The sequence below is a fragment of the Schistocerca cancellata genome, chromosome 2 (genome assembly GCF_023864275.1).
Source record: "Schistocerca cancellata isolate TAMUIC-IGC-003103 chromosome 2, iqSchCanc2.1, whole genome shotgun sequence".
In the NCBI taxonomy this organism is placed as follows: Eukaryota; Metazoa; Arthropoda; class Insecta; order Orthoptera; family Acrididae; genus Schistocerca; species Schistocerca cancellata.
Window position 1 is genome coordinate 42,104,172 of NC_064627.1, and position 18,640 is coordinate 42,122,811.

Here is an 18,640-nt window from a genome sequence, read left to right on the forward strand (position 1 = left end):
TGCGGTGAAATACTCTCTACGATTAACAACTTTCTACAGCGTCGTGGTGCAGCGGTAAGCGCTCGGGTTCGTAATCCGAAGGTCGCCGGATCGAATCTCGCGCGATGCAACCTTTTTTTTTAGTATTTGTATTTTGTAATTAAAATATATATATATATATATATATATATATATATATATATATATATCTATATATATATATATATATATATATATATTCCCGGCAATCAGTTGCAACAATTATGCATATAATAAGTTTTTGAAAGTCGTTTGTCGTGGAAAAACTGGCGACTTCGAACATCATTATGTTTCCCGTAAACAAAGTTGTATTTCACAAATGTTATTAATTGTCTTCGTAATGTTAACCACGTATAGTTAACGGAAGACGGAGAAACGATATTCCGAAACGAATACGTATAGCGTATGTCAAACGTTCGAATTAGAATAGAGACCCCCACGAACACAAATTTGCTGTGGCAGGTATGAAATATAAACTCCGTTACTCGCTCGTTACACTTGAAGAACAGACGTTGAATGGGCCGAAACGAGCTACCGCATAACTAGTGTAGTTGCCTGCTAACTTCGAAAGAAGGTAGATGCGGTCCCTAGCGCAACTTATAACATCGTCGAAAATCAGTGCGGACGGGAGAGCTTTGATACACCCTGTTAAACAAACGGAAAAATGGAGGCGGTACAATTGGAGAGCGATCCGCCTTCACCAACATGCATAAGTAATTCATTAATAGCATTTGAATTACAAAAAAGTAATTACAAAAAAAAATTGCATGGCTCGAGATTCGATCCGGCGACCTTTGGATTACGAACCCGAGCGCTTACCGCTGCGCCACGACGCTGGAGAACATTGTTAGTCGTAGAGAGTATTTCACCGCAACGGTTTCTTTTAACTGTCGATTTTCTCGACAACGGCTGAGAAGTGCATCTTGGTGCTTTGCCACATTACACCTCTGGCCATGAGCTTTTATTATGCGCAGTATGAATCGAATCTGAATTTCACAATTGGCGGCCTCCCCTTCTAAGTCGAAGCGGCGACTGTTTAGAAAGATAGCTGGAAGGTATGGATAACTGTTGCGAATAAAAAATTTTTGATTTTCACTGTGGTTTTCATTTCGCGACCGATCGGACCTTACTTTCCGAACAGCCATCGTGTAAAACACATTGACATCTACATCCTCGCCATGGAATTAATAGTCGTCACATTAGAACAATAATGTGATCTAAGGAAGATAAAATACGTAAGTAGTTTGCGAAATTTTTGTCAACATAGTTTTCAACGTTAAAAATCAGTCACGTGACCGCAGTTGGATGACTTAGTTGGTAGCCCTGCTCCTTTGGTTGTGAGAGGAGGAGTACGTGAGCGGGCGAGGCCTACTAGAGTCCTGCATGACCGAGTAAGCGAGCACAAAATACGAGGTGGGGCGAGCACACCCTAACTGGATAGGCTACCCGCACTAATTCTTGTGACCGAGCATAGAAGCCGTGACCGAATACGTAGCACATAACTTCAAACACATTACACGTGCTATTATCCGTGTGACACTGCAGCCAGTACGGGCTTCTTATTTTTGGTGTGTCTCTCTCTGTAATCATGCAGCGCGAGGAAGCCAGTGTAGTAAGACGTAAGATTGAAACCAATGTTTACACACTAAGAAACGGGAAGGTCTAAAAAGCCAAGTATGGAGTACATTTCTGTTGGTTGTAGACGAAAACAATGCGTCTACTGGGTACGTATCGTGCATAAACTACTCCAGTTTATTGTTTTTCCAGTCGGGAACCACTCATTTAAAGAAACACAGTAGCAAGAAACCTCACAAAGATCGTTTCTTTGGCCGTCCTTCCGTTATCTTAATATGCTTGAAATAAGTGAAAAGCAGGAAATTATTAACAATGTGCGACAAATGTGTGCTACGTACGCAGGTACAACATTCAATCATTAACATAATCGTTTTTGCATAGTTAGTGGAAAGTGTATTATAGAGAAACGGGAATGCTGTAACGTAAAACATCTCGTTTTTATGGGAACGGGGGTCGGGTTGTTTGGGGGGAGAGACCAAACAGCGAGGTCATCGGTCTCTTAGGGGAATGTTCCGATGATTTCCATATCAGTTCTGTATTACTTGTCTCTTTTGTTTATTGTCATAGATCCTTCAAGTACTGTGTCATCACCACCCAGAAAGAGAGCACGTTTCAAGGAATGGAGGAACAACAGATCATCCGCAGCAGATGAAGTAGATCTGTACTTTTTAATGCACCCCGGAGATGATGATGATGATGACATCTTAAAGTGGCGGAACAGACATGAAACAGATCTGCCAGGTTTGGCTGCAGTAGCAAGACGTATTTTATGTATGCCAGCAACAAGCGCACCTAGTGAAAGGTGCTTTAGTAAAGCCGGCATGTTACTAACAAATTGCCGCAGCCAATTAAATCCGGAACGCGTTAGTGATTTCCTGCTGATCAACAATAACTATAATTTTGTTTATGTTGCAAAAGATTGCAACGTATGACAAGTTACGTCTGTAAATGTTTAATGTTCTTCGTATGCTTTCTTTATGAAGATGGTTGTCTTCTAGATTACAGGGAAAGCGCTTGTTTAATGTTTCCTATAAATGAAAGGAAATATATCTCTTTTGTTTGGAAATGAGACTCGTCTTCTATCTGCGACTGTATTGAAATATCATTTTACTTTGCAGGTGCTTTATGAATTTAGCTGTGTCACGTACCCGTTCTTGGAAATGTTACTTTTGTATTAAAAGTGAGAGAGAGAGAGAAAGAGAGGCGTTGGATTTGTACAGCACAGTACAGTGCAGTGCAGCGAGCCGGGGTGAGGCGAGGTGAGACGTCAGCGGTGGCCGGTCATGCTCGGTTATCCGCGTGTCCGGAGTCCGGACAACAGACATGGGGCGAGTACGTGACCGAGCCGAGTCGTGTGGGGCCGGACACGAGCGGCTCGGTCCCCCCGTCAACAGGCGAGCCGTGACCGGCCAAACACTGAGCGTTGCAGCGCTCTAAGGCCTACCTTGACCCGGTCGACCCGCCTGGCCAGCCCGACGACGGTGAGTCCCCTCCGGAGCAGCGCCTGCGCGATGGCGGCTCCTATGCCGGAGCTGGCGCCCGTCACCAGGGCGACGCGGCCTGCGTACCTCTCGATGCCCATCTATTGGCTGTGTGTGCCTCTTCGAGAAGACAAACGGCTTGTACCACTGTTGTCTCGGGCTTATACTTCCAGTGGCCACTTCCTGCGCGCACTGAGCAAACTGATACGCCTAGGCTAATCACTAAGCAAGTGTCTCTCTCCGTATCGTCGTTGATAACTCTTATCGGTCCACGTGTGTCGGAGTCCAAGTGTTCCCGTCACTGTGTAATAGGAAAATTCTGTTCTTATGCTTCATTTCACGGGCTAGTCTGAAAAATTAATCCGTCTTCATACTAGCCTTCATTTTCTGGGCTTATCAAAGTTCCTTTTCGAGCACACTTTGTTTAATTTTTTCAGTCTGTTGTACTAATAGATCGATACTTCTTTCATCGCGGATCATAGCAATATCATATCACCGTTCAGTCTTCACGGGTATTGAGATAAGTGATAAGGGAACAGAAAAATCAACTAATATTAGTCGATAGTGGAAAGGCATCTGGACCAGATGAGATACCGTTGAGTTTCTACAGCCTTTATGTGAAAGACCTTCCTCCGCTTGCAGAAACAGTTTATCGCAGATCGCTGGCACAACGAAGGGTACCATGCAACCGGAAAAAGCACAGGCCATTTACGTTTCCGGGAAGGGTCGACGGACCGACGCGCATGGCCCTGTAACGTTCACGTCAATCTGTTGTGTAATTGTGGAACATCATCTGTTACTACGGATTATGACGTACCAGGAGGTCGAATGTCTCGTAAGAAAACCAACATGGATTCCACAAGCAGCGAGCTCGCGAAACAAAACTAATTCTGTTCGTCCATGAATGGAGAGCTCAGTTTTATTCCGTATTGCTTGTCTTGCAGAAGGCATCTGATATGGCTCCCGACTGTCGTTTCGTGAAAAAAATTAGAGATTTCCGAGTATCGGACCAGATCTGTGACTGGATCCAGCACCTTATAAGACGTAGATCTCAATACGCTATTCTTCTTCGTAATAAAGGAAAACATGGTCCATAGTTGGCTGTAATTCGGTATTTACTTAATCGTGGGATAAGCTGATTTCGACTAAGCTTCATTGTCAAGCAAATTTGTACCACCGGTATTTCTTGTAATTTTCAAATCTCTTTAATTATAAGCAAAAATTAGCCAGATTCCTTTATTTTACGAAAGGATCCATACTACAGTGACACCTTTTAAGATCGTATATTGACATTGAACGGCTCCCAAAGGGTTTTTAATAATTGTTGTATAACCTTAAAAAAAGGTCTTTGAAGGGTTCACTGTAGTGTTGGTCCTTTCCTAAAATGACGGTTCAAAATGGTTCAAATGGCTCTGAGCTCTGACTTAACATCTGAGTTCATCAGTCCCCTACAACTTAGAACTACTTAAACCTAACTAACCTAAGGACATCACACACATCCGTGCCCGAGGTAGGATTCGAACCTGCGACCGTAGCGGTCGTGTGGTTCCAAACTGAAGCGCCTAGAACCGCTCGGCCACATCGGACGGCAATGACGGTTCAAATGGTTCAAATGGCTCCGTGCACTATGGGACTCAACATCTGAGGTCATCAGTCCCCTACAACTTAGAACTACTTAAACCTAACTAACCTAAGGACATCACACACATCCATGCCCGAGGCAGCTTTCGAACCTGCGACCGTAGCTGTCACGCGGTTCCAGACTGAAGCGCCTAGAACCGCTCGGCCACATCGACCGGCAAAATGACGGAATATGGCAAATTTTCGCTTGTAATTAAGAGTGATTTGAAAATGACATGAAATACAGATGTCACATAAGTGCATGACAATAACGCTTAGCCGAAATTAGGTAATCGAACGATTAAATAATCATCGCATTACATCCTACTACGGACAATGTTTACTTTTATTAAGCATCCTCTCCTGCGCCAACCTCTTAATCTCAGAGTAGCGCTTGCAGCTTACGTCCTCAGTTATTTGTTGTTCCTCTACAGTTTGTACCCCCTACTCCCACTAGTGCCGTGGAATTTAATCTTGATGTCTTAACAGATGGCCTATCATTCTGTGCCTTCTTCTCGTCAGTGTTCTCCTTATATTCCTTTCGTCACCGATTGTTGCGGAGAAACGCCTCGTTTCTTACCTGATCAGCCTACCTAATTTTCAACATTCTTCTGTAGCACCACATCTCAAATGCTTCTATTCTCTTCGGTTCCGGTTTTCCCACAGTCCTTGTCTCACTACCACACAACTCTGTGCTCCAAACGTACATTCTTAGAAATTTCTTTCTCAAATTGAGTTCTATGTCTCATACTAGTAGACTTACCTGCCCATCGTGGGTTACTTTGCCGCCTAGGTACCAGAATTGCTTAACTTCACCTACTTCGTGATCCCCAATTCTGAGGCTAAGTTCTGCTGCTTATAATTACTTTCGTCTTTCTTTGATTTACTCTCAGTCAATATTGTGTATTCATTAGACTGTTTATTCCATTAACAAATCCTCAATTTCACAGAAGATAGCAATGTTATCTTCTCTGTAGGAAGTTTGCAACGCCAAGATACTGTAGAGAAGTATGCAACAACCTGCAGAGGACCGATGATTGGTACAGCGACTAGAAATAGACGCCGAACGTAAATAAATAATACATGTTGTGGGCAAACAGATGAATAGGTCCATTACTGTTCGATTACGTTATTGGTGAGCAGTCATTGGAAAGAGCAAGAAACGTAAAATACCTAGAACTGACCGTCCGGGATGAGCTAAAGTAGAATCACTACATAAGTCAAAACGTAAGAAAAGCAATTGCTGGAGTGAGATTCATTGCAAGAATCTTGAGGTAATGCTCTACACCGACAAAAGAAGTGGCTTACAAAAAGGAGGTTGAGCTGATTCCTGAGTATTCTTCATCATCCCAGGACCTTTATGAAGTAGGATCAACAGAAGAGAGAAAGAGAGGAAGAGAGGGACACACACACAGAGAGAGAGAGAGAGAGAGAGAGAGAGAGAGAGAAGGTCGATCGAAGAGCGGCGCGTTTCGCCACGGGATCGTTGATAAGCGCGAGAGCGCTACCGAAAAGCTCAACAGACTCCAATGGCTTCAAGAGAGGCTTTGTGTGTCAGGGAAAAGGTTGCTTTTGAATCTGAGAGAGCATACTTTCGATGAAGGGTCGGGAAACATCAGGGCCATTGCTAGGTGTTTTGCTGCCCTAGGCGAGAACAGAAAAATTACGCACCCTCTTTTCTACTACCATCGTTCTCTCCGATATCCCCACCTCCCCTCCTACATCTAATTGTTCGAAGAAGAGAAGGTATACAGTTAGGATACGAGCCATTATGCAGATAACTCTGTATGCAGTTTAAATGTTCATTGCACATTTTTGACATCTTCCGAAATGCCATTTTCGACTATGTTATGATGACCGGAATATGGGTCTCGACCCGAAGCTAGTCATCGAGTGAATAAAAAGTAAAAATCTGCAACTTTGGACTGGCTTTTCGTTCTGCTGATTAACAGAAGTGTCCGACCCAGCTCCTCAACGTTGCTAGAAGTTCGTAAAGTCATTATAATCTCTTTCTACTTATTATTTGTGTGTACGTCAAATTTTAAGGAAACGACAATTTAGTTTTTCTCTCGTGCTGTGAGAAACAGACTTACAGAAAGACGCCAACTTATTTTTTATGTATGGATACGATGAACTGCACTTAATCTTTTACTGCATTTACATATGTTGAAAGAGAAGTACAAAACCAAGCTTGTGAATACGTGATCGATTATCCACAGGAAATAATAGCAGAACTAAAAACGTCGACCGGACTACTCAGTGCAACTGTCGTTTGACAAATGATAGGCAGGGGCAAAACCGAAAACAGGAACTGAGGGAGGTATGGCGTCAAGTCGCAATATGATCAGAAGCCAGCGCACGCGCCTTTCTCCAGCGCTCGACAGAGATGAATCGCCATGTTAGTTTACGTTTCATACTTCGTAGAGGCAATGTGTTTACTTTTGCCAGAGTAAGTAGACTTATGTAGTGACTGTTCGGTATGCTTTTGAATACAATCCGGTGTTTTAATGTTTCCTAATTTTCATTTTTTCTCCTTATTTGCTCATTTTTTCTCTGTTTCATTTGAAATTAATTTCTTTTTCGCCCTTTGCTGCCCCTAAAGTTTTGCCGCCTTAGGCGGCCGCCTAATCTTGCCTAATGTTAGGAACGACCATGGGAAACATGTTACTTCTTGCCACATGTGTCACGCGAAATGATTACGAGGAAAACTTCGGGAAATTAGACTGGTAAGGAGATTTGTCTACAGTCGCAGTAGTCGCGAGTGGAACAGTGAAGAGGAAGGTAGTAATACCGAAGGTTCCCTCCATCCCACACCGTAAGACGGCTTATGCAGGACGGACGTAGATGCAGAGTCGGTATGTGGCGTTCCCAGGCAGGACATTTTGTTCTTAAAAACTTGATCTCGACTGAAGGTATTCAGTACTGAAGTAGTCCGAAAATCGTAAAATTTCCATTTTCTATCTTTTATTATCTAGTTTTTCAGAGATTCATATGTATTATCACTAGACCGCGGATTTTAGGTAAAAACCTATTTTGTTCCCGAGTTCCTATTTGCGTAAAAATTTGTACTTATGCGTTTCATGACTATTTACACTTAATAGCGCTAATTCTATAGGACCTAAAAAAGCCTATTTCGACGTTAGTGCCTAATTCTGCCTATTTCGGCATCAAAATCCTAAGAAGTACCTATTTCGTTAATCTGACGTAGAGTTCTTGTGTTTTCAAAGATTAGAAAAAGGAAGTAAACTTAGGGCTTTACGTCTCGTCGACAGCGAAGGTCGTTAGAGACTGTTTACAGTTCCTTTGCTTGCCTTACTACGAACAGCACTCGGCACGATTGAATGGTCATCCATCCAAGTACGCGCCGAGCGCGGCAGTGCTTGTACGGTGAGCGAATGGGAACCGATCAAAGATTTGAGTTACACATTAGAATCGAACGAGGGAGTACTAAATGTTATATTTGAAAATATTTCGTTCGTAGGATTCTGGCCAGCTGTGTATTTTCGCAAAGAAACAGTTTCATAGGCCTTAAGCTGAGCACGGATTAAAAAATCACAACGTTAATCGTAGACGCCCTCTATAGCTAAATTACTGCCCTTCGCGCCTTTTCTCGCTGCTGTCTACAGGCAATCCTATCAAACTACTCTGTTTCGTGAAAGGTATTATAGTGAATTTTCCGGTTCGAAAAATAATTTGCCAGTAGTGAGATGTTTTCATCTGAAGCACCGGTAGATTCCATTCGCTTGTTCAGAAGGGGCGGCCATCTGTCAGCAACGAGTACGGTACTTCCCCTACATCTCCCATGCACCACAGTAAAAGGAAAAAAAAAACAGGTCATTGTTCGCTTTTTCCCAGCGAAAACAAATCAGTACATTGTGCAGCGACCGACGCGTTAAGTGTTACTGACGTTCTAAGTGCAAAATAAATTCTAGTTTCTGTGTGAGAATACTTCGCCATGCCGAAAACAGCTTGTTCAAAGTATACTCATATAAGGCAGTGGCTGCAAGATTTTCCGCATTATACAACAGATGGGAAAATTATTTTCTGCCAAGGATGCAACAAGGAGGTTAGTTGATGTTTTTCTTAGACTTCTTATTTTCCTGTCACTTAGGATTCTTTTTTATCGCTATCCTTTAGTAATACGAAATACTCTTTATATGCGATTCTAAACTGCATTTCCCTTTTCTCTCGTATTAGGTTTCGAGTGTTAAGAAATCTCACTTAACTCAGCATGCAGATGGAATCGTACATAAAGCTAATGTTGAACGAAAGTCAAAATTGAAGCAAACTCTTTTAACCAATAAATCTGGTGAATCCTCCGAAAATTTGTGTCATGCACTTGTGACAGCAAACATCCCCTTTCGGAAACTAGAAAACCCTATTTTCAGAGGTTTTCTTGAGAAGTACTGCCATCAATCTATTCCTGCAGATTCAACTCTACGTAAGAATTATGTGGATTCAGCTTACAATGCTGCATTGCACACAATCAGAGAAGATGTTGGAGAATCTTGTACATCGATTTCTGTGGATGAAACTACTGACAGTCTTGGCCGTTACATCGCAAACCTGATTATTGGCAAGCTAGATCCAGATGCTCCATCCAGGGCTCATTTGATTTACCCAAAACAGCTTGCAAAAACTAACGAACAAAGAATAGCACAGTTTGTGAACAATGGGCTTAAGGTGCTATACCCAAACGGAGTGGATGAGAATAAGGTGCTTCTGGCCGCCACTGATAGCAGCGTTTCAACTATTAAAAGTATTCTACCCACTGATGCTACACGTAGCTTGTGTAGTGCCTGGGATCAACCGCATAGCAGAGCAAGTAAGGCTACAATTTCCTAAAGTAAATAAAGTAATACCTATGGTGAAGAAAATTTTTGTTAAGGCATCATCAAGAATACAGGCATTCAAAGAACAGCTTCCAGGTGCACCATTGCCGCCAGAGCCTGTTGTTACCCGCTGGGGCACGTGGCTGATAGCAGCAGAATACTATAGTACGCAACTCTCAACTGTCCAGAAGGTGGTTGAAAATATACCGGAGGATGCTGCATCTGTAACTGCAGCAGTGGAGTTACTCAAAGATTCTTCTTTAAAACGGGACTTACCTTACATTAGGGCGCACTACACATTTATGGCAAGAATAATTTCACAATTAGCAGGCTCAGGGAGATCTATCTACGACAATATTTCTTTGCTTGAAGAAGTCAAAATGAAAATTAATGAAACGCCAGGTGAAGTAGGGGAAAAAGTACGGACAAAAATGCAAACGGTTTTGTAGAAGAACACTGGCCTGAAGGAGTTGCGTGCAGTTGACGACATACTCAGTGGAAAATCCAGCACTCCTGACTGCAGCATTCCTGTCCAACATGTGCCGAAAATGAAGTACGCCCTGTTCTTTTTCAGCGTATAAATTGATTCTGACTGACAAGCGCCACAGTTTTTCACTAGAAAACCTAGAAAAGATTTTGGTTATTTATTGTGAAGCCAACTATGGTCAGAATATGTGAAACTACGAATGTATTAATTAAACCATTGCCACATCTTTTTTACGGAGTCTTTATCTTGCAGGAACTCAAAAATATTTGGAGTTATGTACAACATTAATGTTGTAGATTGCTGTGCTCTGTAACTGTGTAAATATTCATTCTCCTTGTTTTAACGACTAATAACATGTTCATACTGTCAACACTGTGTATTTTAATTTACTTTTATTTTCTCTGCATCATTTTTATTAGAGCCTATTTTATGTTTTATATAGCCTAAATGAACTACTGAAGGTGCCTATTTTAGGTGCCTAAAACACACTTTTTTACCACCTAAAATTCCGTGGTCTAATTATCACCTCTCATTTGATATTTATGTTGTCCGTAATGTCTTCTGCAAGTCCATCCTGACTCGGAAGGTACTGGATACCTTCTTCTGAAAGCCATAACTTTCATTTATCTCTTCGATATTTTAGAATTATATTCAAATATATTTGTCTTAAGTTGTTTATTTGGTACGTAACGTCGTGTTCATATTTTGTAGTACTAGGCAATGATTCGTAAGCAACATGGTGATTATGCCATTTTTGCTTTAATTAGGATAGATTTATTTCTTCCGTTACCATACTATATGACATTATTCCTCTTATACCTATTTAATTTTCATATAGATCAATATATTTATTTATCTACTACTACACCGTCTTTTCACTGCTCCATTCGTGTGGGAAGAAGGAGAGCACTAAGTCAATCTATTGACTATAAAAAAGAGGGTACAAACCAGCTCTAAGGCACTCATCAAATTTCATAGCCGAAATAAAAATTTAGAATTCAAAGAGGAGTTTGGCAAGATTTCATATCTTAAAAGCTTTTCGCAGTAACCGTGTAGGAGGTTGTCAGATCTATAAAGTAGGAATAATAGAAAAGAATACTTCCTGATGTAACATACCACTTTAAATTTGTCCATATCCGGTTAGGCTTGACCGTGGCCATTGTGAACAACAATGAAAAAATTAAAAGTTCTGTAACCACTCAGTTTTCACTCCCTGTACCTCCTCTATCATGGGAAGTAGATAGAACCTTGCTATGTTGAAAAAGCCAGAGGTTTCCAAAGGCAGCATTAGGGACACATTGACTGATAAGGGTAAAATAGCTGCAATATAAGGTTGACGGGTAGCTTTGAGAGATGAAATGGTGAAAATGTACAAACAACGACACAAACAGTCAGGGCACAGTTTTGGATAACATATGAGATGCTAAATTTAATTGACTCAAGGGAAGAATTTAAAAATGAAACAGCTTAAAGAGAAAACAGACAGAGACTGACAGAAAGGATAAAATGGTAAACCACGAATGTCCTGGCCGCGCGCCCTGGCGGAAGGAAGGAAGTAGCATGTAAGACGCATTTGCCACCATTTCAATAGTATCGTTCCAATGATTGGAGTACTTAACATGTAGGCAAGACCATATAAATTGAACGAATTGAACGAATTCAGAGAGCATTCCTAGGATAGTAACAGTTCGCTATGATTCAAGTGAGTAACGGAAGTTCTCAGAAAATTTAGTTAAGAATTCGTTTCTCGCAAAACCCCATTGGTGAAATTTAAATAAACTGTATTCGACGATGATCTTAGGACCATTACGCTGTTACTCTTGCATTTCTCGCTTGGAGTTTATGAGAATAAGATAAAAGAGAGGCATACAGACTGTCATTCTTCTCTGGCTCAATACACGAATGGAAAAAGAAAGAAAATGGCTAGTATTGGTACGAAGTATCCACCGACATGTACTGCAGAGTGACTTTTGTAGTACATACACATATGAGTCGATGAAGATATAGACGTATATGTCCTACGTTAAGTACCGTATCTCTTCACAGTACGTCGTGGCAGGTACCTGGTAATGAGGCGTGAAGAGCGCCAGATGTTGAAGGATCATTAGGGAGGACTCTTAAGATGCCATGTACTCATGTCGGACAGCGTTTATCAGCACCTGAGAAAGTTTAAAAATGCACTCGGTGTGCGTCTCCATTTGGATAGCTGGTCGATTCGTGCACTATTCAATTTTGTGGAGCATTCGGATACGCTATTTTGGACTACTGGGAACATGAGAGGAAACGTGCTCACGGTGAAGGTCTCAGTCGACCACGGCTGACCACCGCAATGGAGGACCGCCGTAATGTGCACCAGGCATATCGTAAACCCATCACATATGGCCGTGCCATCCGGGAACGAGTAATGGACTGCCTGAAACATTCTTTCCCACCCCATTGGTCGGGGACTAGCAGCAGTCGGACTAGGGAATTACCGTCCCATGCGAAGGCTGCCGGCAACACCACAGCAAAAACGGCTGCGTCTGAAGTGGTGCCGTGACGTGGAACCATAGTCTGCTGATGAATGGCGTCACAGTCTACTCAGCGATGAATCTCCGTTCCTCACTACATGAGTCACCGTCGTGAGCGAGTATGGTGGTGACGTACCGACCGGTCCCATCCCTCCAATGTTCTGCAGAGGTACGACACTGTTACTCCTGCTACCATGGTGTGGAGCGCCATGAGTACGACTTCAGGTCACGACTGGTAGTCATGGAGGGAACGCTGACGACACAGCGATACGTTGCGGGCGTCCTGTTGCCTCGTCCGTTACCTCTATTACAGCGCTGGAATTGTGCCATTTTCAACACGACAATGCTCGTTCATACGTAGCACCCGTCTCTATGAACTGCATGCGTGGTAGGAGAAGTAGTCGTATGGTCAGTGGGACGTGAGTAGGAAAAACTCTGACGTCAACTCTGTCGCGGTGCCAGTATCCAGCATTTCGAGGACCAGCTACAACAGTCGTGGCCCACCTTGCCACAGGGCAGTATACAAAGACTTTCTGGCGCCTTTACGAACCGAATCAGTGCATGTATCCAGCACAGATGAGGAGAAACGTCATACTGTCAAGCGTGCTCATACAGCCAATATCTTTCTGAACTTTACTTCATTTTGTAATCACAGAAATAACATGACATACGCTCTCAACCTGTTAAAGTTTCATTTCGTTTTCTGCTGCGTTCTGGACACTATATATATGATGTTTTTTTTTCTTTGACTTGAGACGACAAAGTAACTCGGAAACGACGCATCTTACGAACAAATATTGAAAAGGAGTTAATATTAGAAAATGGGCAATCTCCTAACCACCTCTCATGCAGGGTCGGGGTCAACTTCGTCTTTTCAAATGGGATACGCCCTCCCCCATTTTATTGAATATTCGCATTCTACGCCAAACAACTACGTACAGTTTGCTCAAATCATTGTTTTTCATTCGAGGTTGATGGCACTGTAATCGACAAATATCAAGCGTGCCTGTTCTTGCAGCTAAGGACCGACGTAGTTCGTTCTAGATATCATTTGCGATCTTAATATAACCTTTACGTTCTAAAGGCAGATATTTACGTTCCTTGGGTGTTGCAGATGTGACTGTACGGTGTATATAACATGGCTATTTCTTGCAGTTAAGCTTGTTGTAACGTAACGTAGTTTTCTGTTCCCAATCCACTGGAATACTTGATTTTGGTTGCCACCCTCGAACCCCGCCATCGGGAGGCCTGATTTCGGTCTGTGTTTCCATCCAACTGCCGGAACTCTCGCTCTAACCGCTACGCGGCTAACGGGCGGAATACAAACCACAACAACTGAAATAAGGTAAGATGTCCATGAACCGTAAGATGTCATCAACCGTGGAACGATGTCCATCAAGGAATACTAAAAGGTATCAAATATATTAAATAATGGTAAGACAGAGATTTAGGAACCAGGTTTTAAATTGGAAGACATGTCCAGGGGCATGTGAACTCTGACCACAATCTATTGGTTATGAACTGTAGATTAAAACTGAAGATACTGCAAAAAGGTGGGAATTTAAGGAGATTGGGCCTGGATAAACTGACTAAACCAGAGGTTGTACAGAATTTCAGGGAGAGAATAAGGGAACAATTGACAGGAATGGGGGAAAGAAATACAGTAGAAGACGAATGGGTAGCTCTGAGGGATGAGGTAGTGAAGGCAGCAGAGGATCAAGTAGGTAAAAAATCGAGGGCTAGTATAAATCCTTGGGTAACAAGAAATATTGAATTTAATTGGTGAAAGGAGAAAATATAAAAATGCAGTAAATGAAGCAGGCAAAAATGATCTATCATTCTGCTTGGTGTCTGTTTGTTCTATATCGTGTCTCCGTACCACATTCGCGCAACGACGCTCTGAGCGTGTTTTTTAGGGAATTGACTAGTTTGAACCTGCGACCTGTTGCTGGTAAGGAGACGCCAGACCACACATGACATGTACAGTTCAGAAGAGTTCAGTGAGACTAGCGATGATATAACCAAATACTTAATGATTTCAGCGTCAGCTCCACTGCACTCCCTGTAAAAGAATCTTAATACTAACTAAATTTAGTGGAAGGGGTTCAAGGCTTTCCTATTTTTAGTTAGCTACTAAAATAACGTCGAAAAAGCAGTTAAGTTTACCATTGGAAATTTTATTCTACTCACAAAACATTGTTTATAAATTTCACTATTGATAAAAGGAAATGTTTTAATACAGGATGGTAAAAACCAACTGCGTTCAACAAAAATGTGAACGAATATTCCCTGAATGAGTTTCCAAGTTCTACAATGGATCGAAGGATGACCTATGCCATATCACATCTATAATCTAGGTTTAAATTAAGTTTCACAAAAGAGAAAACTATCAAAATGGTCTACAGTGACCCTCAATTATCTTTAATTACTTATCTAACTTGTCGTAAATTACAGTGGCTGATGTGGCTTCTCAATAACTACATAACAGAAAAATCATCGCGTTTCAGATTTTTACTTCAAGTGGCAAATGTGAACACCATGAGCTTTAATTGACGATCGACACTAGTGTTACGCAAAAAGGGGGTGTAACAGATGAGACTTCTGCAGTTATGAGTGAAGCTTTATGCGCTGTTATTCGGCATCGCGTGCGTTCATTACATTGTCGGTGTTCGTCAGGGGGCGGCGGACAGCACAGCTCTGCTCACCTCGCCGTCTCGGAAGCAACTCTCTCCTAACTTCTTCTTACTACAATTTACCAAAGTCGGTTTAAAAAAACTATCTGGCTGTGTTTTCATCCGACCAATCAGGGTCTCAATGTTAACCTTAAGCTCCGCCTAATTCTGTCTATCCAATGAGAAACGTTATACTTTTCGTGGTGGGGCAATGTTTTTAAAGTTTGCAACATAACAGAGACACGAAAAAGTCTCACGCAAAAACTTGCAGCTGGTGTGGTCCTTTTAGTGTTATTGTAAGATCTATACTGTTCTTCTGGAGGGCTCTAGCTTTTAACATGGGATGGGGAGTGGCCCTGACGTAACAGAGACGCGAAAAAGTCTCACCCTAAAACTTGCGGCTGGGGTGGTCCTAGCGGTTAGCTGGCGACGTGGGTGTCCGTCCCGTATTGTAGGGCCTTCCAGCTTAACACGGTTCTGCTCTCGGCTTCTGCTCTCGTTTTTCCCCTCGGAACTGCGTCTGTCTTACGGTGGGAAGGTATGACATCCATTTAGGCATTCTTGTATTAGTCTGTGGTATTCCATTTGCTCACTCGTTACTCGTATTACTTTGGTTAATTTAATGTCACGATTTATTCGGAGCTATGTGACATACTACTGGATTTGCTTATCATGTCAGGGTTTTCATGGAAGGTGTTGGATTTGCCTGACACCTTACAACGAATACAAACGTCTCAAAAATGAGATCGACAGGAAGTGCAAAATGGCTAAGCAAGGACGGCTAGAGGACAAATGTAAGGATGTAGAGGCTTGTCTCACTAGGGGTAAGATAGATACTGCCTACAGGAAAATTAAAGAGACCTTTGGAGAGAATAGAACGGCTTGTATGAATATCAAGAGCTCAGATGGACACCCAGTTCTAAGCAAAGAAGGGAAAGCAGAAAGCTGGAACGAGTATATAGAGGGTCTATAGAAGGGCGATGTACTTGAGGACAATGTTATGGAAATGGAAGAGGATGTAGATGAAGATGAAATATGATACTGCGTGAAGAATTTGACAGAACACTGAAAGACTTGAGTCGAAACAAATCCGCTGGAGTAGACAACATTCCAATAGAACTACTGACGAGATAGCCAGTCCTGACAAAACTCTTACCACCTGGCGAGCAAGATCTATGAGACAGGCGAAATACTCTCAGACTTCAAGAAGAATATAATAATTCCAATCCCAAAGAGAGCAGGTGTTGACAGATGTGAAAATTACCGAACTATCAGTTTAATAAGTCACAGCTGCAAAATACTAACACGAATTCTTTACAGACGAATGGAAAAACTGGTAGAAGGCGACCTCAGGGAAGATCAGTTTGCATTCCGTAGAAGTATTGGAACACGTGAGACAATTCTGACCTTACGACTTATCTTAGAAGAAAGATTAAGGAAAGGCAAACCTACGCATCTAGCATTTGTAGACTTAAAGAAAGCTTTTGACAGTGTTGACTGGAATACTCTCTTCCAAATTATAAAGTTGGCAGGGGTAAAATACAGAAAGCGAAAGGATATTTACAATTTGTAAGATGAACATCAAGAAAAGCAAAACGAGGATAATGTAATGTAGTTGAATTAAGTCGGGTGATGGAATTAGATTAGGAAATGGGACACTTAAAGTAGTAAAGGAGTTTTGCTATTTGGAGAGCAAAATAACTGATGATGGTCAAAGTTTTGTTGTTGTTGTGGTCTTTAGTCGTGAGATTGGTTTGAGGGGCTCTCCATGCTACTCTATCCTGTGCAAGCTTCGTCATCTCCCAGTACTTACTGCAACGTACATCCTTCTGAATCTGATTAGTGTATTCATCTCTTGGTCTGCGTCTACGATTTTTACCCTCCACGCTGCCCTCCAATGCTAAATTTGTGATCCCTTGATGCCTCAGAACATGTCCTACCAACCGGTCCCTTCTTCTTGTCAAGTTGTGCCACAAACTCCTCTTCTCCCCAATTCTATTCAATACCTCCTCATTAGTTATGTGATCTACCCATCTAATCTTCGGCATTCTTCTATAGCACCACATATCGAAAGCTTCTTTTCTCTTCTTGTCTAAACTACTTATCTTCCATGTTTCACTTCCATACATGGTTGCACTCCATATAAATACTTTCAGAAACGACTTCCTGATACTTAAATCTATACTCGATGTTAACAAAATTCTCTTCTTCAGAAACGTTTTCCTTGCCATTGCCAGTCTACATTTTATATACTCTCTACTTCGACCATCATCAGTTATTTTGCTCCCCAAATAGCAAAACTCCTTTACTACTTTAAGTGTCTCATTTCCTAATCTAATTTCATCGCCCGACTTAATTCTACTAAATTCCATGATCCTCGTTTTGCTTTGCTTATACCTTCCTTTAAAGACACTGTACATTCTGTTCAACTGCTCTTCCAAGTCCTTTGCTGTCTCTGACAGAATTGCAATGTCATCGGCGAACCTCAAAGTTTTTATTTCTTCTCCATGCATTTTAATACCAACTCCGAATTTTTCTTTTATTTCCTTTATTGCTTGCTCAATATACAGATTGAATAACATAGGGGAGAGGCTACAATCCTGTCTCACTCCCTTCCCAACCACTGCTTCCCTTTCATGTCCCTCGACTCTTATAACTGCCATCTGGTTTCTGTACAAATTATAAATAGCCTTTCGCTCCCTGTATTTTACCCCTGCCACCTTTTGAATTTCAAAGAGAGTATTCTAGTCAACATTGTCAAAAGCTTTCTCTAAGTCTACAAATGCTAGAAACATAGGTTTGCCTTTCTTTAAAACACCTGCTTCTTTGGAATTGGAATTATTATATTCTTCTTGAAGTCTGAAGGAATTTCGCCTGTCTCATAGATCTTGGTCACCAGCTGGTAGAGTTTTGTCAGGACTGACTCTCCCAAGGCCGTCAGTAGTTTTAATGGAATGTTGTCTACTCCCGGGGCCTTGTTTCGACTTAGGTCTTCCAGTCCTCTGTCAAAATCTTCAAGCAGTATCTTATCTCCCATTTCATCTTCATCTACATTCTCTTCCATTTCCATAATTTTGTCATCAAGTACATCGCCCTTGTATAGACTCTCTATATACTCCTTCCACCTTTCTGGTTTCCCTTCTTTGCTTAGAACTGGGTGTCCATCTGAGCTCTTGGTATTCATACAAGTGGTTCTCTTTTCTCCAAAGGTCTCTTTAATTTTCCTGTAGGCAGTATCTATCTTACCCCTAGTGATATATGCCTCTACATCCTTACATTTGTCCTCTAGCCGTCCCTGCTTAGCCATTTTGCACTTCCTGTCGATCTGATTTTTGAGACGTTTGTATTCGTTTTTGCCTGTTTCATTTACTGCCTTTTTATATTTTCTCCTTTCACCAATTAAATTCACTATTTCTTCTGTTATCCAAGGATTTCTACTAGCCCT

At 41.8% G+C, this 18,640-nt stretch overlaps 1 protein-coding gene across 5 annotated transcripts in view; it reads right to left on the reverse strand.

Annotated features, from left to right (window-relative positions):
- The window catches only part of LOC126143726 (dehydrogenase/reductase SDR family member 11-like), a 151,742-nt gene extending 148,488 nt beyond the window's left edge, over positions 1 to 3,254 (reverse strand). For all 5 annotated transcript variants that reach the window (XM_049915444.1, XM_049915443.1, XM_049915445.1 and 2 more), the window contains exon 1: positions 3,038 to 3,254. In XM_049915444.1, coding sequence (XP_049771401.1) covers positions 3,038 to 3,175 — 138 coding nt within the window. In that variant the 5' untranslated portion in view covers positions 3,176 to 3,254. The remainder of the gene's footprint in view (positions 1 to 3,037) is intronic.
- Positions 3,255 to 18,640: the final 15,386 nt, after the last annotated feature.